Raw genomic sequence first — 19,913 nt, forward strand, 5'->3', positions numbered from 1 at the left:
ATGTAAAAGTAAAAATAAAAAATTTAAAAAATTAAAATATATATATTAAATTTATGTTATAATTTGGGCAGGCTAAAACTTGGTAACCTAGAACCATTAATTAATATTTGCAGACATTCTGATCACGTCTTAGCACTGTATGATGAATTGCCCAATTAAACTATGCTACTTTACAACAGGCAGTGTGTGTGTGTGTGTGTGTGTGTGTGTGTGTGTGTGTGTGTGTGTGTGTGTGTGTGTGTGTGTGTGTGTTTGTGTGGGCATAATCAAGACAACGCATTGTACTGTACAATAGGCCACATGTGAACATCAACAGTCATTTACACCCAAAAGCATATTTGTATCATTGAACACTCAGACATGCATATTGTACACTACCGCAATAGTGAATAAATATTCATACGTTCAATAGCAAACTAATGGCAAATGGAGATAGATCCGTTTGGCAGCATCAAACGTTCAATAAGTTGACAAGTTGGTTTGTCGTCAAATTCTACCCAACAGTTTCTGTCACTGTCAGTTTGTGCTTTTGCTTCAGAATCATCTGATATCACAAGAACTGTAAGACACAATCCATCACTCTTGACATGTTTGGTCATTGATCCATCGTGTTCTACTCCACACAGTCCAACTATTCTGATGCTTCTCTTGTAACCAAAACTCTACAAATTAGCAAAGATGCAAACAAATTGCAAATGCATGCAATAATGCAGACAGTTTAAATACCATTACATTTTGTTTCTATATACTTTGTGTCTTCTTGAGTTTCTATCTGCCTGCCTGCCTACCTGTCTGTCTGTATATATGCATGTATGCATGTATGTGTGCATGTTGTTTGCAACTGTCTGCCTGCGTACCTATCTGTCAATGAATATATTCTGTATGTATGTATGTGTGTATATATGACATTACACGTACCTTGAGGCCTTCCCTGCATACTGAAACAAGAGAATCAATTCTTGAAGCACAAACCAAAGGAATCGATGGTGACGAGGAATGGCCAACATACACACGGAAACTAACACAGTCAAACATTAGCTAACCAATATGTCAATCAAAGAAAAACAATGTACCTGCTTGTACTGTCCTTTGCAATTTTTTCTACAAGAACTATCTTCACAAAGCAATGAGTCAGAGGTACAAGAGAAGGTACGATATAAATTTTCTTTTCTTTATCTTCCTTGTGCCATTGAAGAGTCTGCCTTATAAGTGGCATTATATCAGGTGCCCGAAGTTGATTTTGCCACTCCGTTGATGTAAGCTGTTTCCATGAAATCCACTGAGCCTGCAGTGACTCCTTGTCAGAATCACTTTCTGTTTTCAGTTTCCCACCTAGTGGATAGCCAGTAAATGTAAAACGTAGCCACTGCAGCCACTGACTTTCTACTACAAGCATAGCATTTGGTTCAAACAGTAAACCAGTTTCCTCTAGAACCTCACGCTTGACTCCATCAACCTGCACAACAGGTATACAGTCAGTAAATTAAAATAATTATACTAGAACATCATCATGTCTGCAAAACTGCTTGTTAGGGTTAGAGATCAAGTGTACCAGGCCTGGCCTGGGAGTGTACCATATATGCAGTAAGAAGAATCCGCGTAGTATCCTTTGGTGTGTGTGTGTGTGTGTGTGTGTGTGTGTGTGTGTGTGTGTGTGTGTGTGTCTGTGTGTGTGTCTGTGTGTGTGTGTGTGTGTGTGTGTGTGTGTGTGTCTGTCTGTCTGTCTGTCTGTCTGTCTGTGTGTGTGTGTGTGTGTGTGTGTGTGTGTGTGTGTGTGTGTGTGTGTGTGTGTGTGTGTGTGTGTGTGTGTGTGTGTGTAAAATAGGTATAACAAAATTGAGAGTCACAATGACTGTGTGCCTTGATCTGCACGCATGCCTATAATCAAGCTGCAGCATGCCTAATCAAGCTAGGATATACACATATTCGTCATACACAATGTATAAAACAAGCAAGTTAGACAAACACTGCCTAAATATAAATTAATCCTCTAGTACAAGAGTTTCATTGTCTTCTAGTCTCCCTGCTGGTAAATACCAAAGTCCTCTGCAGGATGCTTTGGCTTCTTGCATCATTAAAATTTCATGATCTTTGCCATCATCACTTTCACGAACCAAAACTGCGGCTACAATATAAGTAACGTTGTAGCGCAACAAACTAGGCCGTTCATCACAACGCACACCTACCAGAGAACAAATTAATGACATGAGTAACGACACTAATTAAATAATTGATCATGATGTTGTATTCTGGGCGGCTTTCCTCATTACCTCCGAAGATTTCTCTGTTTGAAGCTTTTCCTGCCAACGCAGAGCACACTTCTGCCTTGATCTTATCCATTAGACTAACATTACGTACAAAATGTATAATGATGCATGATCGAGCGCGTCAACACGTAGGCCCGGATATTTAATTAAATCTACATGTGATGAAAGCCCCACGTGACATATTATATTTAGTCTAAAATGTAGAACACCAAGGTCAGACAGCTGAACGTTGAGGCGCCTCCTCACGCTTGAAATGCAAAATATGTCGATCTTGTATATGTTTGCAAACGTCGACATGCATTAATGCATGTCGACGTAATGCATGTCGACGTCTGCAGACATATATTTGAGTATTAAACTGAAAGAATGTCCAAAGAATATACAATATAGTTGATATTTCTAACTTATAATTATACACAATACAAATGCAAAATAACCTACACTATGCAAGCGCTAGCAATTGAAATGAAAATGTATTCCAGAGATAATACAAAGCAATTAGATACTGATGATATGCTCGCAGTTGATCATGAGATTGTTTGTTTGTTAATTAAAACGTTGCTACATGTAATACCTAACTGTTTTTACATTGCATGTTATTGACATATACATGTATAGTGCTGGGATACAGTTATTCGATGTGGTGTGTACCTGTGTGTGTGTGTGTGTGTGTGCGTGTGTGTGTGTGTGTGTGTGTGTGTGTGTGTGTGTGTGTGTGTGTGTGTGTGTGTGTGTGTGTGTGTGTGTGTGACCAAAGAAAACACATACAGTACATATGCTCGGTTGTTTTGAATTTGACTCAACATTCAATCAAATCATTGCTAGATATTGTTCACTATATCAACAAAACAGACTTTATCTACCAGGTGCAACATATTCTGTAGTAGTTGAAGCTTCTCTAGGCATTCAACTGGTTTGAGAGTTTGAGAGTATCTAGCATCATGGCATCTCGAAGTGCCCAAACAGCATCAATCACTGAGCTATGGGACCCTCTTCCCGCACCAAGAAATTGAAGTTCCAATTGTTTATCTGGCAGAATAGGTTCCACTTCTCTTCTACAAACATTCATTGAAGACTTTTGTCTGCCAGTTCGTAGCTGTTCTACATACCTAACAACACAATATAAATTATTACAGTAAACAAATGTATGTACAAGCACTCAATCTACTTAAGATAAACATTGGAGTGTTGAATTTGTTGTTGAGGAGGAGTGACAAACCTCCCCACAGGCTACAAAGAAAGACACAAACAAACATGAGCAATAGCTAAAGCCAGACACAAAACTTACTCCATTGTCAGACAAAGCAGATTGACTTGCTGTTGATGCTGTACCTGTTGACTGACTGACAATGTGACTTCCAGAAGATGAGTATAGCTCACTAAGACACAATTTATCACCATCATTTACTAAAAAACCCTAACACTATGTATCAATCATCCCTAATACAAAATCATACAACAATAACCAAGATTGCTGACCAACAACAAACAGACAAGTTAGCAAATAGAGCAGTAATTTCATTGCAAATGTCACAATGATGTCATTGTGATCAATTACATGCAATAATGATATTTTTTATATTTCAGTTAAGCATGAAAATCCTTATCTGCAAGTGCATGGCGCGCTCGTACACACACACACACACACACACACACACACACACACACACACACACACACACACACACACACACACACACACACACACACACATACTGGCAAAATGGCAACTGGATAAGAAGCTGCCGTTAAACGGTAGCACTAAAAAGGAGCTATGGGCCGTGTTAAGCAATCTCCTGGAGCCTGACCAGGTACTGTACTTCCTGGCAGGCACTCAAAGTCCCACCTGGTCCCCAGTGACTGATGGACTTTGTCGCAGTCGGAGGCCTTTGCCACCCCAGTCAATGAACAGGTACTCATATATACTCCTGAGTCGAGAGAGGCAATTGTGTGTTAGTTTCTTGCCCAAGGAAATTATGCCATAGCTCGCCATCACTGTGACTTGAACTTGCAACCCTGCAAGGTCCCGGATGTTTCCATTCTCCAAACGCACTCTCTAACCAATTGAGCCACAGCACACACACACACACACACACACACACACACACACACACACACACACTCACACACAAATAAACAAATGCACACACACAAACAAACCAACACAAACAAATAAACACACACCTCATTCATTAATTCCTTGACATGTAGTAAGTAGACACATAAACTCATCTGCACGTTCATAATATGTACCTCATAAGTAAGCTTTCCGGTAAGTCCATAGACTTTAAATGAACATCTCTGATATGTCTTACAATCTTAGAAAGCTGATTAAATGGCCTGGTATGCACAATTGAATACACTCTCTATATGCACACATGTTAAAGGACCAACTGTTTGACCTTTTGACTCTAAAACATCCATCCCACAGACATGGATAATCAGATGATCCTGCCAAATGTTAACAATTAAAATAAGCAGTGTATGCATCTAACAAAAGGAAACCTGTCTTTGCCAAAATAACATGACTGTCTGTCGCAGTAGAAAGGATGTGAGCTACAAAGTCTGCTGGCTCATAAAAGCTTTTGTGACATCCAGCCCACTGACACTCAAACTCATCATTGTCTGACTCATCAGTCTCCTCTAATTCAACAGCTTCCATCATGTAAGAACTTTTTTCATTGTAATTGTGTTTCACAACGTCATCGAGACCATCCCACTACAAGTACAAACATCTTACTACAAAACTAGCTCATATACAGCACAATCTATAAATCGTTGTCTTCAAGTCTTAACTTGTGGGGATATACATACTCACAAGTAATACGTACAGCCTCTCTACCTTGTTTGTCTCACCTGCTGTGCTGTTCGCTGCAGTAACTCTGGAAATGATAAAGATGGCTGAGTCTGCCTAAAGACTGGTAACATTTCATTTGCAAAGTGAACAAAACCAGTGATAGCAGACGGCTGAGATTGTGCAGGAAGACCAAACAAAGTCTGAAGATCTCGAAACAGAAATGGAGAAGGAATCTGGATCACACAGACAACAAATGAACTAAATAAGCTGTTTGGAAACTATTCATACATGTACAACATTAGATCAGGCAACAGAAACACAACAAATGTGTCAATCACAAAATTGTCCACATCTCATCCTATCAATTCACTAGCTTCTCTCAGTTGCCTTGTGCACAACACATTATGCTTCAATACCCTTAGTGGAAGGATATCTTCATCAAAGTAGTAAAACTCATCAGCAGCAACTTGAATTGAGTGCCCAAATTTCTAAACCGCACAACAGAGACATACACATGATGGACTGTCATAAAACTAAAAAGTCAACTACTTTCAATCCTTTCAGCTTCCTGATTTGTTTGTCAGCTTCGTTGTATCTTGCTTCACAAACATACACGTCTCTCTCAGCCACACCCACAGGACGACCTGCAATATTCAAAAAATTAATTAAAACTAGTGTTATCACCACATCTAATGTTGCCACCACATCTCTTACAGTTGATGTAATCTTTCAGTACAAGCACAGCACATCTTCCTACGACACTGTGAAGAGGATTTGTATCATGTACAGAGCTCAACAAAAGTTCGTGAATAAAGAATGTTCGAGAGGGAAGATGGTCTGTTTCAAAAGGATGGACAAACCATGGACCACGAAACCAAGGGTCGCCACTATCAAAAAGGTAGAAATAAACTTAACATACACAGTTGCGAGAAGACAGAGCAAAAACCAATACAAGTTTACCAAATTAAATTACAAACTACAACCTGCCATTAAACCATTAGCTATGAATATGATTACATGCAAAGACCAACTACACAGTTGGACTCAATAGCTCAACCTGCGATACATACCCTTACATAATAGCATCTAGTGTCCAGGTTTACTCTGTTTGCTCACTCACTTAGTGTCTGTCCATATTTTGTCAATTCTCGCTACAAATGGATGATGCTTGTCAGTGTTGACATACACACAGTCGCCTGTCTTGTAAGACATGTTGTTTACATAAAACTGTTCATAGTAGACTTGCCCATCATCACCTCCAACATCACTATGTACAACATTCTACACAACAGACACAAATAGAATCATCAGTTTGTTCCAAACGTGTTTACCATTTAAAGTGTCCTGCTGTTAAAAACCTTGCTGTCATACATGGTGTATTTATTGCTTCATACAAGAAGTAAGAGAAATCTTTGATGTTGTTCCAGCTGATGCAAACTGTTTCCTCGTAAATAACTTTACTTGTCTTTTATAGCAACAGCATCACCAATGAATGGATCACATCATGCATACCAGCTCTAGCAAAACGTCATAGCATATAAAATTGTGCACTAATTTCTCATCGAGAAAAAGGTTAACAACAACGAAGATCTTCAAAAATGAGATGGCATAACTATGAAGATCTTTCCCCTACAAATGTCTTACGATGTAAACAAGAAACTTAATTTCTTTTCAGTACTAAGTTTAGTTAATTGAAATGAAATGTATTCAATAAAACAAGTCTAAAATGAACACTCACATTCAATACTCTTCCACATGTACGAGCCTTTCTTGGGTTTGAAGGATCGGTTGTATGGCTGACAGCTCTCCTCTCACAGAAAAAAGGAGATGGTCTTTCTTCCAAAACAACTGAAGGTGGCAACTCAGATGGCCATGCCTAACACATAACCACCAAGAATTCTTTACTGATTTAATGTCTGTTTTCTCTGCACCATAACAGCAATACCTTGAATGCTCGTATTGTATATGTTAGCTTACTGTATGTTGACTCACAAAAGTAGACCAAAGAAGAAGGAAAGTCCTAAAAAGCATATTAAACCGGTTTTACCTTACTTATTGAAACTTGTCACCTTTGGCTGATGTGTGAGATATTGCTTGTCTGTCATCACACAAATCTTCTGAACAGTTCTGACACTCACAGACTCACTTTCATGACTCAGTAACACTTCCTAATTCAATACATCACATTTACACAGCTGACATGTGCTTAAATTCCCAATGCAACAGAATGTGAACTACAGAAATGTTGCTTTGCAGATGACATTTTACTAACAGTTCCAGACATATCTCAAATTATATACTCAAGTCACTGATTCCAGCCCAGACTGAATTTGACAGCAATAAAGCAAATTACACACTGTTAAGCAACATGGTACTTTCTGTTTGCATCAAAATTTCACTCAACTACACACTGACACATAGCTACTAATTCATCTGTTGCTGTGTATAACATTTAGTTGTTCAACTCACACACAGCAATTAACATGCATATGGGTCACCCATATGCATATCACTGCTGTACACAAAACCTGTATTTTGTATGTAAACCTCTATCACACTTGGTAACTATCATTTGTTGCACCTTTTGTCTCACATTCACACGATACAAATTTTTCAAGCCAGAATACACCAAGCAAAGTTTCCCACAAGATCAATCTAGTCAGTGTGAAACATGCCAGAAAGCCAGGAGTTTACGTGTATTGTATAGATCATAACTTAAACTAGACAGCACTCCAAGAGTACAAACCTCTGCCAAGGTAGCTCAGTTACCTCATAATGTCACTAATAATTGTTTCCATGTCAACAACTTGAAAGGCATTTCCTTTCACCTTAGCATGTACACATACCGTCTATGCCAATAAAAACATAACCTCCTGTCGGAGGTAACATGTGTGATAATACTTACTCTGTCTAGAAAGTTCCTCTCTGCTTGCAAAACTATTTCATGAGGAAAATAGAAACGATGTCCCTCAAAAGACTAAACACAAACACAGTCACTAAGAAACAAGCAAACTACATACATGGTATGTCACCTTTAACAACATTTCACCAAACAAAATATAAACATAGAGCAAAAACCTTTCTCCTAATTCCAGTAGAAAGAATTATTTCATTGACCTTACCTGCTCCACTTTCTCATTCTACCTAATCTGAACTAGCTTACTAAGTCAAAAGACATGGTGGGTAAATTAACTTAATTGTACTTAGTAATTGAAAGGCAAATAACATTTTCATGATTCAACGTTCAGAAAGTCACTTCAGCTCCAGACTCATATTTACTGTCATATACAAACATTTAATATTAAATATCTGTCAAAAACCAAATACGTATTGTTCTTGCTTTACTAACTGTCTCTCCAAAATTAGATTTTCTCCTCTGAAACATACACAAAGTCTAGTTGAAGTACCTATTTGTATCAAGCAACTGACAAGTATCTACTACTAGCAAACCATACAGACAACACCAGAAGATAAAGTGTCATTAAATCACCTTCAAAAACAGTTAAGAAGTGACAAAATGTAAAATTATCAGTCAACTAAATTTTAGATCTACTTAGATTCCCTTACCAAATGGTCATCTCTCCAAATTTTCTGAATATAAAACAGCAATTCCATATCCTGACCATCCAACCTATAACACTTCAATAAACAACTAAACGCATCTACAAAAATATCAACATTACGTGACTAAGACAGTGTCCCCAACATGGCAAGTAACACCATCAACACAGCAGTCTGTCAATGACTGAATGACAACAGCCTAAAAAGAAAACACACAACTTAATACAACTGCTAAAATAACTAGAATGTCTCAACCTAAATAACACAACTGCCTTCTAAATCGTAAACAACACTCTCCACTGGTCCACAACAAAAATGACACAAACAAAAAAACCTAAATGCAGCACCAAGAATTTCTTGTTGTTAAACTCTCCAAATCAAAAGCAGCACAATCACTCACTTCCTACCTCACAGTGAGCAACACTGTCAAACCAAACGTTGCAAATATTCATTTCATACTTAAAAAGACTGCAAAACACACACACACACACACACACACACACACACACACACACACACACACACACACACACACACACACACACACACAACACACACACACACACAACACACACACACGCACGCACACAAGCATGCACACACGCATGCACACACGCATGCACACATGCACACGCACACACACACACACACACACACACACACACACACACACACACACGTCTTTCACATACAATTCACACATAATCTTACTATAGCTCGCAATACAATCATCCTCATGTCCTGTTGCCTAGTAAATCTCAAAAAATAAACACACTAATAGCAACCGACCTCAGCTTGTGTATCCTCTTCTGTCTTCTGTTGTTTTGTTGCTTCCTCACTAATTCTGCTTTCTTCCAATTTTTTCTGTCTCTCATCCGTCAATTCTTTCTCAAACTGCACAAGTTGATAATTCAGTGCTGGTGATGACCATTTCAGCACACCACCACACAAGCGATCTCTTTCAGACATATAAACACGCTGCAGCACAACAGCATCCTCATAAGCCTAAGAAGCCAGCACAAATGTCACCCACACATCATACATAACACAATCTTATACTTAATAAAATCTCCAACCCGTCTCTGTCATTCCATCTGTTTTGTTCATTATACACTAAATACATATCATATTTCTTTTTCCATACATGATAGCTTTTTTGTCACTTCATTAATTGAATTACCACAAAGACAAATATTTAAGTCATTATCTGTGTTTTGCGTAGTTTCTTTGTGTGTACATGTATGTTTTTGTCTTTCACCCAAACTGGGTACTGTACTAAGTTCTAGTGCAATGGAATATATAATAAACAATATACTGTAACAAGCAGTCAACATTCAGAGTTAGCAAGACAACAAGACCTAAACATTCAGCCATTCTAATAATTATTGAAATTGTTGTTTACTTATACCTCTGAGTCAATCATATACTTATTCCGAGTGCTTGTCAATATTGCCAACAAATCTCCCTGAAACTCGTCTAATAAGCGATAACCATCACGTTCTGCTGTCCAGATAATATCTTCCAAGCTCCACACCACAGAAGAAGGATCACCACAACATGGAATAAGAGAATCAGCAAGTCTCCTGCCAGTATCTGATTTAAAACGAGTTACTGACAAAAGAAGAGAACGAATAAGACGTTGAAGCTCATCGGCAACCCTAGGATAGATATCCAGACGACTGGCACCTACACAAACCAAATACCAATAACTAAAACAACCGACAGAGGGCAGAAAACCACAACTAAACGAAAGTAAAGCACATGAAATTACCTGTCAGCTCAGCTCTCGTCCTAAATGCCAACTGCAGTAAAGTCTGTGAGTCCTGAAGTATACAAAGCAATGAAACATCACTAACAACCGTCTTCCTATCATTAGCTCACTATGAACACTTCAGACCCCAGTTCATTGTATCTGCAAGCATTGTCACACATCAGCAAGATATCACTGAACAGATCATCCATTGTACAATACTGTAAAAACAACAAAAAATCAAATTCACAAAAATGCCACAACCAACCTGCATAACGCATTACATGAAAATTGAGTCATAAAAAGTGTACATGGATATGTAACTGCCTATACTACCCAAAGCCAACTAATAGCTGCATTCAGAACAGCTCAAAGGAAACACTAACGTGCAAAAAACCCATTCTCTTGCAGAACCAGCTTCTGCTGCAACAGCAACTCTGCAGCCTCATAAGTACCGTTTTCATGCATTCTTGTCTGAAAAAAGTGTGTGTGTGTGTGTGTGTGTGTGTGTGTGTGTGTGTGTGTGTGTGTGTGTGTGTGTGTGTGTGTGTGTGTGTGTGTGTGTGTGTGTTCAATGCTGTCAATGCTTGAGTAAACCCACCTGTTGACATCTGATTCTGCCTTCTATTCTCTTGATATCAATAGGTTTTCTGATAACCTGGTAATAATCAGGATATTCCTAAAAAAGTCATACCGACACGTTAACCACATTAACTTTGCCCCCATAGCATGCTGCTCACATGTCTTGATGGCAACTCAATAAACAAAGCAGCTACTTGTCTGCCATTTCTGTCGTGACAAGCTTTTAAAGTCTCTACAAGACAGTATAGTTTCTGAAGAGTGACATTCGATAGTTTAACTCTCTCTTTGTTCATGGAGTCCACAGAAGTTGCAGAAACAATTTGTTGAGATGGAAAGGCCAGATGGAGAAGCAGCTGTTCTGGTAAGAAACGCAAGTGCCATGAGACGTTCTCAGAAACAGTAGGGACCTCAACATCATGATCGGCACTTAATCTGTGAGACGTTAACAAATTACATGAAATTACTGTATTTCCATCATTTCATTCTTGTAACATTACATCTGCTTTCTCGCCTCTTCTTGCATTATTATCTGTTCTACGTCATCAGCCAGTAAGAGACTGACTTGACCCGGACGTAAACTAAAACCTAAATTTATTAATAATTCTGTTATAGTCAGACAGCTTGGACCACAACATCTCACATAACATAAAAATGGTCACACAATACATGCTTAAGTCAGTTGCTTATCAAAATGTTTCCTAGTTACTGTTTGGCTAAATGTGAACAGACAAGCCAACAAGTTGTCTTAGACTCTATATGTCATAAAGTCTCCACACTTATCAACTTGATTACACAAAACATGTTCCACTTCACCTTGTGCTGCCAAGTGCCTCTTTTCTTCATAAGAAGCAAGTTTCTTTGAAATGTTGGGATAATGTTTTTGAAGTTCTCCTCCCATCATACCAAGATACATACTCACTTCGCTGGCCAGCATGTAGTGAACATCTCCAAGACAAAATCGGCGAATAGTTCCTTCATGAAGTAGTTCATCTTGGTTTGTGCTACTGTCTGTCTGATCTGATCTTTGTCTGCTTTTCAGCCATTGTTTGACCAGTCTAGTAAGAATGATGGCATCCTCATACACCAGACTGCCTTCTTCATTGTACACTCGAGCATTGGAAAACATCAACTCAAAGTCAGCCACACAATGAGCCTCAGTGGCATACTACAAAAATTGTTTACAATAATACTGTACAGTGTATGGACTACAAATTCAAATTCATGTACATAGAAGACAACTCATCAATGTCACTGCTAGTCCAATGAGTTAGTAAGAGACATGAACTACCTCTCCACATAAAGTTTTTAATGTATTACATAAAGTTTTTAATGTATTAGAAATCTCTAATAATTAATGAGTCTCTTGTTCTTCTGACCTGTTCTCTTTCTATCTTGTCTTTGATCATAGACATGTCAATAGGTTGTTTAATCATTTCAAAGTAATCTGGGTACTCCTGATGAAACAAATGGCAATCACGAGACAAATACAAAATGTAAAGAAAACTAAAGAATATTTACTGTATCTGTTAGCCAACTGATTACACGTCTATATCCATTGATTCATGTTGTGTGCAAATAGCAAACAACCAAAGCAACCATCAATAAATTACCATACTAGTAACTGAAGCTGTGGCTACACCCTCGCTTCCACAGCTCTCTGAAAAAACAATGAACTTCTTGCTAACTTTGAAAGTATTACAAAAGTAGATACCACTGCTTTGCTTCCAAGCCCTCTACTTGTAAAATCTATCTAAACTATACAAAGCGACTGTCGTTTCATGTGAACACAAATTCCATAACACAACTAAAGTAGTTTGTAACATCAAAAGTAAGATTCAACACATACAGGACATACTGCAGATAGTGCTCCTGGTTATGCAACATCACATTGCCATATTATTATTGTAATTCAGAAAAACAATTGATTACACATTGGTCATTGCAGATTTTTCTGACAAGACCCGGTTATTGTAACTCGACCTACAGTAGACTGTATATCTTTAATTAATATTGGCAGTTTGTGATTGGATGTCAGCTCATTGCCTGTGGTCGCTACATACAACCAAACGCGAATACCGTTCTGTGATCGAACCATTTTGACTACACCAAAAGCATGACACACTCTAAGCACACACATACAGTGGAGTGAGTGGTTAACACGACCAAGCTCGTTTATAGCTTCGCCTGTGATTCCAAAAATCAATGTGACACACACACACACACACACACACACACACACACACACACACACACACACACACACACACACACTACGCTATTCACTAAGTCCCATCTCTGATATGGTTCATTGCTGAAATGATGTTGCTCTATTGTGTAGTGTAGACCACACCTAACATACAGTTCCATAATATCTAGCTCTTCATACAACTCACCTCAGAAGATGGAAGCGACAAAAACAGCTCACATAGCTGTCGATCATTAGAGTCCTACAAAAAACATCTTATTTCATGAGTATGACTGCTACAAACCAAAGAATCTTACTCTGTGTTCTAAAACAGTCTTGTAGAGAGACGTAAGACACTTCGTCAGCGACTGTTCTGCACTTTCTTCTTCTACTTCAGAGGTGTCAGTATCTTGAGACTGGCCAACACTATACCAGACACACAAAATGGCAATAGAAGAGCTTTCACAAGTGAACAGCTGAAGTAAGAGACCCAAGAAAATAACAGGTAGCATCACTTGGTTGTTCTTCAGACATTGAAACCTGTAACATACAACACTGTTCTACTTGTAATTAATCCGTCATGCTAGTTTAACTGTCTGTAATCCGTCATGCTAGTTTAACTGTCTGTCTCTCCCTTGCTGAGAAACATAAAGCTTCAATTACATATAATCAACTCAACAGTGAACACTTGACAAGATGATAGCATCATAAAACAGATAAAAACAGGCAAAATTTGCTAAGATGACATATGTAGCAAACTTTGAATGTTTTAATTCAAGCAGTTTGGTCATGATTATGTGCACGTGTGCAGCTCAAAACCTTCTTTCTTGTTTGATGGTCATCTTGCACTATGTGCTTCTAGATATTGCATGGGATGTCCAAAAACAGCTCAGTAAACAGCAATTGTACTTGCATAGCAGACTGAGCATACATGTCCTTGCGGTAGACTACGTATGCATTACAGCACGACCATCAAAGTAAGCAATAATGCTCTTACTTACAGGAATTACACAGAAGGAAGCTTCAGCTAAAGCTTATTTTCCACTCTTACAATACAACGTAGATTTCCAGAAATATGAAGCATACACACTGTACAAATAGTATTCCGTTTTCAGTGTTGTTTCAATCTACATCACACATTACTGTAGCTTTCCTGAGTCTTTAGATTGCACAACTGGACATCAACCTTAGCTCAGCTTGGGCACACTAACTGCATGGTACACACGTAACAAACGTCAGTTACAAAAATACAGCACGTTTCATCTTGCTATTTCAAAAAAAAAGATGAAAAAACTAAGTCAAAACCGTCATTTTCATTGAGCATGAAACAAAGATCGAGTCAGACTGCACACTAGACATCACACAGACAGGTAATTGTCTTGGTGTGCAAATAAATGCCAGACTTTGATGTATTGCATGTGTAATCAGTTTCTCACTCCAAAGTATTGGTTAGGCTCAACTTGAAAAATAACCGTTTTTTTTTAAAGTTTGCGTAGGTATGCTGTATGACGAGGCTATCAAGCCACATATGCACATAATCATAACCAGCAGCTTTACTCTTTCTACAAGAACACTTTTTCTTGCTTATGTTATGACTTACACTGGCTGGCAGTTTCTCTTCATCTCCACATAATTCAAGATTTTTCTTCTTCACAACTTGCATCAACTTTGTGGCGTCCTGCACAAAAAAAACTGCCTACACTTTGTAGTTGCAAGTTAAAGTAGCTCACCCTATAGATTTGAGAGTTTGGCTCGTTGTACGTGTGAGCATTCGTGAAAACAAGACCAAGATCATCACAGAGATTGGTAGCCGTCTCATAATATCCACTCTAGATAAAACCAACAGATTCTACAACAGAAACAAATAACCATTCTATACGTCATGCAAACTACTATGCTATAGAATCTAAATGAACACTATGTAACATGCAATGGTACAGTACTTGCAATGTAAACATACTGGTTACCATGTCATCAAAACATTGTATACTACTGATCATCCATCCAACTAGTTAGCCGTCACGACAGACAAAAGACAGACAAATAGCCACACAAACACCAGCAAAAGAGAGTACAATTGTTTCTTTCATTACAATAATTTTGCCATCCTAATACCTTGATTCTCTCTTTGATCTTGTTGAGACTAAGAGGAGTAGTGATAACCTCATAATAATCTGGATACTCCTTTCTACTTGGAAGCTTGAGAAAAGGCTCACTGACTAATCTGCCATCTCGAGTTTGGCATTCCATAACACACTGGAACACTCGCCACAAATCTGTATTAACAGAATCATCCCTTTCTTCCTCTATAGCAATACTGTCACTTGATGTATGAGACCACCTGCTCACAATCGCTCGTATACAAACAGAAATTACAAAGTAGTAGCCAAGCATTACTGTGATTGCAATATCCTTCTCTTTGTTGGTGCTTCTTCCACTTTGTCTATACTTTCAATAGAGGGTGAATAATTATCAGTATTCATAGAAACAGAGTTCTGTGTTGAACTGCGTCTCAGCATACTCTCCAGTTCAAGACCTTTCATGGTCTAATTGACAAAGCAATAACAAACGAGAAAACTTGTACACATCAAGAAAACACCCAAATCTGGTAAGGGAAAGACACTATACTAACACAGTACATTGTGAGTACCTTTCTTCTTTGTCGTTTTGGGTGTTCTAAAGTTGTCAAATCTTCAGTTTCCATGGCAACCGACTCTTCTGCCATTCTGCTGACCTAATTCAAGTCAATGTACTAGTAACTACTGTAACATCCAAAGCCACATCAGCAAGTTGTTTCATAAGTCAAACAACAACAGTTTGTTAAATGTAAAGTTGAGCTTTCACACAACATAAACAGAAATTGTTTTCAAAACATTTTAATCCATGGACATTCGTCGTTTGAATATTGGACCAAAAAATTTGAAAAAAAATTGTTTATGCTGCACAAAGTCTCAAAAACACAAAGCTTGATTGCTTCAGTTACTAGTTTATATCACAGCAATGAGCCTGTACAACTGAAGAATTGTCATAATGTGTAAACTACTATGGTAATTTGAAATACTAAGGGCGCGTTTCCACTAGCAGCTAAACCGGTTTACCAAGTGGTTTAAGCCAAACTGCTTTAAGAATTGACCTGTTTCCACCTGTACTAAACCAGTTATATTTAAACCTAAACCGCTTTCTCAGACCTACTTCAAAGTAGGGTTAGCAAAGTGGTTTAGGTTTAACTGTCACGTGACAATAGCGCGCTTGTTTAGATGGCTTCTTGACAACGCCATTTTGATGATATTAACTATTTTGCTAGGATAGGAAGATATAAGGGTTGTTAACTAAGGGAAAGAAATCAGCAGCTACGAAGAGAGAGAAGACGGTGTTCTTGGTCATCGTCATGCAAATTCCTACTAGCAGCTGCTGCATCATTTACAACCAGCAGTTGCCCTGACTCAGCGACAGAGCAGCTCAATACTTCAAAATAAGGCATTCCTACACGGTTTGTTTTGCATGTCCCAGATGTGCAAGTTCCTAGTGGAAACAGTCACTTTCTTGAACGGGTTTAGTTTTAAACGCATTTAAGCTAAACTAGTTTAAGGTTCAGCTAGTGGAAACACAGCCTAATATAATACTATAATAATATAATATAATAAATTTGAAATTAATAATTAATAATTGATAATTTGAATTACTTATAGTAACAAACGTATAACTGAACATATAACTGCATACATTGCCATTCCACAATCTCTCAACAGATCACACTCCAGATCCCAAATTCTTGTATTCATTGCTCTCGCATGTTATGAAAATTGTTTGCCATGTTTTAGTGCAAATACCTTGTCTCTCCCTGTTGATCTCTCATCAACTGCTTGTTGATCCTCATTGTCTTCACTTGCAGTTTCCGTTGCCTGCAGCACACCAACAATGCATCATTAATAACCACTTGATTGTGGTGTCCTCACTGTTACTCTTGTCCTTCTTTGTCTTGCTGATTGCTCGTTTCTTTCTACCTCTCCACTTGCACATGCCATTACATCACTGTCATCAACAGGAAATTCAGCCATTGTTGTGTACAACTGCATGTTCAATAATCAATGCATAATAATTTATTATGAATATCAACATTTCATATTTAGGAATCAATAGCACCAGTTTCCTTTGTCTTCTTGTAGAAGTTGTTGCTTCCTTGATGTCATCTCTCGTTACAACCTCCATCGCCTAATGTACACACTAATCAGTAATACTTACATCCAACCTGTCCCTACATTAGAACAGAGAAACTGTAACTTATAGATTACAAGTAGTCAGTCAGAGATGTGATGACAGCATCTAGAGTGCAGCGTAAGTGCAGTAAACACAGAGTCTTTAGGATGTGAATTCGACAAATATTAGAAGATTTTGAAGCAAAATTACACCAAACATAATCATGAAAACTACAAAGCATAATGCCACTCCCACATCATAAAATCATGCAGCCAGAGCCAGTCACACAAATACAGTTAGTTAATTTTTACTCAAGAAATCAAGCCAAGTGTATGAGTAAAACAACAACAACAGAAGATATGCAAAAAAGTAAGCCAATAAGACACAACGATAAGCACCTTTTTCCTTTGCCTTGTTAATGGTTCTGATCCTGTGCCTGCCTTTTCCTCATTCAAACATTCAATATTCCCTGTCCTCGTCCTTTTAGCAGCAGAATCTTCCCTATCACCAGTGAGGGTACGCTTCTTTCTTCGCGTTATTATGCCTTCATTCATTCTACAAAGACATGATTAACTACCGGTGTAACAGCAGATTGGGTACGCCCGGATATTGGGTACAGCCGTACCAAATTTCCTAGGAGAACAAGTACAGCTCTAGGAAATCCGGTCCGGTCTATGGTCTGTCAGTAGCAGGAAATCTGGTACGGCCGTACTGAATATCCTAGGAAATCTGGTACGACCGTACTAAATATCTTAATTAGGAAATCTGGTATGTAGATATCCAATATCTTAGATTGTTTAATTTAATACAAATACCCGATATGCTAAAAATCTGAAACATATTCAATATACCGTATTCGCCCGTAATAACGCCCATGCCCGTATATACGCCCATGTGCAACAGGTCAGAACTGTCAGAACTGTCAGCCTGAAAAAAACGCCCATGCCTAACTATACGCCCAAGCCCAAGTATAAGCCCAGGATACACATGCGCAGACAAAACAAAATGGATCCGCAGAATATTCATCTTCGTCTGTGTGCGTTTGATGAGGTAGTGTCAGTGTTGAATGAAAGTGCTAACCGCTAGACTCGTGTCTTCGTTGTAATTACCGGCCCACATGCTCTTGACCGGCTTCAGGCCGACCACTCTGGTTTGCATGTGTATACAGACAGCGTTTAGTTTCTGCGTGTATGCTGATGCTGTACGGATACCAGTAACTTTGATCTAGCAAATGGATAATTGCAAGCATTTGTGATATTTCTTTCTTCAAGTATTTAGATGACAGGCCAAATGAAAGCATTTTGCGACCATGTATACACCTGGGACCAAAATAACACCCATGCCCTAGTATACGCCCAGAAAAAATTGTTTCTTTTCTATACACCCAGGTTGTTATTATGGGCGAATACAGTATCGGAGAATTTGATACTACCTAAAAATTTTAATATTTTGGAAATTTGGTACATCAGGTATTTGTATTAAATTTGTAAAAATTTGTATCAGATATGCCAAATAGTTATAAACTTAGACATAAAGCTCCTCCTCAGCTTCCGCGGAAAAGCTGCAACTGCTAGCGACGTCAGTTAGCATTTTCAAATGCGACTTTTTGAGCATGTGCAAAGATATGAACTAGAAAACAAGCGATATCACTCAGAAGCATGCAGCCAGTATATGTTTATGTTCCAGCAAGTTACATGGTTGCTAATTTTGATTGAAACAACTCGTTGATAGTCGAACTGGCAAGTTTCAGGTAGGTAATAGATGTGGACTCAATTTCCTGGGCTGAACACACAGGTGTACAGAATATTCGGTACGCCGTACTTGTTATTCTTAGGATACTAGGTACGGCCAAACCTAATATCCGCATACCCAATTTCCTGCTACACTGGTATGCCCTCTGTATTCTACATGCTCATCTGACTGAGTGCCCACCCACATGAGACTCTATGCCATCCAGTGCAACTAGTCCATCCCTCAGTCAATCTGGTTGCTTGCATATCCATCCGTCTGTCTGTCTGTCTGTTTAGTGCTACATCTGTTAAGCCTTGCAAAACTGCATAATCTGGTTTTAGTGTTTGATACTGCACTTTTACAGTTTGAATCAAAATAAAGAACATCTGTCTGTCTGTCTGTCTGTCTGTCTGTCTGTCTGTCCGTCCGTCCGTCTGTCAATACATATATTTTCAAACATTGAACTATTATACACCATCTAAGCAAAGCAACTAGTCTGTCTACAATCTTACTTCTTCCCAAATCCAATCGTCAAACTCTCTTTCAGGTGTCTTCTTTCTTGGCATCAAAAGTGTGCCAGTTCCACACAGCAGCAACACTACATGTTGTATCAACTCATCAAGACGTCGTGATTATGAAACTCTAATATATTTAATTTAGATTGTACTGACATGAGGACACAACAAGTGAAAAGAAACGGTTCTGGCTATTGACAGGAAAGCGCTTTCGATCTCTGAACACGTAAACTGCAGCCGAAAGAATAGCAGCTCCACTCAACAGTCGACACTTTGCACAATCATTCTCATCAGCAGCCACACTCATACTCCATACCAAGATATATCC

The 19,913-nt window shown here is 38.4% G+C and overlaps 2 protein-coding genes across 3 annotated transcripts; both read right to left on the reverse strand.

Annotated features, from left to right (window-relative positions):
• Positions 1–309: 309 nt before the first annotated feature.
• LOC134180211 (8-oxo-dGDP phosphatase NUDT18-like) lies at positions 310–2,383 on the reverse strand. The gene is made up of 5 exons (XM_062647313.1): positions 2,271–2,383; positions 1,998–2,182; positions 1,074–1,456; positions 919–1,018; positions 310–662 (listed from the first exon to the last, which is right to left on the reverse strand). Exons 1-5 carry the CDS (start codon positions 2,338–2,340, stop codon positions 417–419), a joined length of 984 nt encoding a protein of 327 aa, XP_062503297.1. The 5' UTR covers positions 2,341–2,383; the 3' UTR covers positions 310–416.
• A 657-nt stretch (positions 2,384–3,040) lies between these two features.
• Positions 3,041–19,889, reverse strand: LOC134179920 (protein polybromo-1-like). Of its 2 annotated transcripts, none has more exons than XM_062646943.1 (40): positions 19,742–19,889; positions 19,583–19,668; positions 17,738–17,894; positions 17,286–17,354; positions 17,099–17,212; positions 16,973–17,044; positions 15,793–15,876; positions 15,540–15,688; positions 15,258–15,483; positions 14,873–14,971; positions 14,743–14,820; positions 13,633–13,682; positions 13,460–13,568; positions 13,351–13,404; positions 12,334–12,411; positions 11,771–12,122; positions 11,455–11,542; positions 11,116–11,389; positions 10,977–11,054; positions 10,507–10,596; positions 10,397–10,448; positions 10,034–10,311; positions 9,415–9,603; positions 8,748–8,824; positions 8,632–8,695; positions 7,970–8,041; positions 7,134–7,232; positions 7,010–7,084; positions 6,803–6,940; positions 6,185–6,345; positions 5,779–5,951; positions 5,614–5,708; positions 5,481–5,552; positions 5,124–5,297; positions 4,773–4,986; positions 4,670–4,718; positions 4,521–4,607; positions 3,556–3,646; positions 3,436–3,497; positions 3,041–3,376 (listed from the first exon to the last, which is right to left on the reverse strand). In XM_062646943.1, exons 3-40 carry the CDS (start codon positions 17,891–17,893, stop codon positions 3,166–3,168), a joined length of 4,653 nt encoding a protein of 1,550 aa, XP_062502927.1. In that variant the 5' UTR covers position 17,894; positions 19,583–19,668; positions 19,742–19,889; the 3' UTR covers positions 3,041–3,165. The 2 variants fall into 2 exon arrangements, with proteins under 2 accessions (XP_062502927.1, XP_062502926.1); XM_062646942.1 differs by having other exon boundaries at positions 9,415–9,630.
• Between the last annotated feature and the right edge of the window lie 24 nt (positions 19,890–19,913).

The sequence above is a fragment of the Corticium candelabrum genome, chromosome 5 (assembly GCF_963422355.1).
Source record: "Corticium candelabrum chromosome 5, ooCorCand1.1, whole genome shotgun sequence".
In the NCBI taxonomy this organism is placed as follows: Eukaryota; Metazoa; Porifera; class Homoscleromorpha; order Homosclerophorida; family Plakinidae; genus Corticium; species Corticium candelabrum.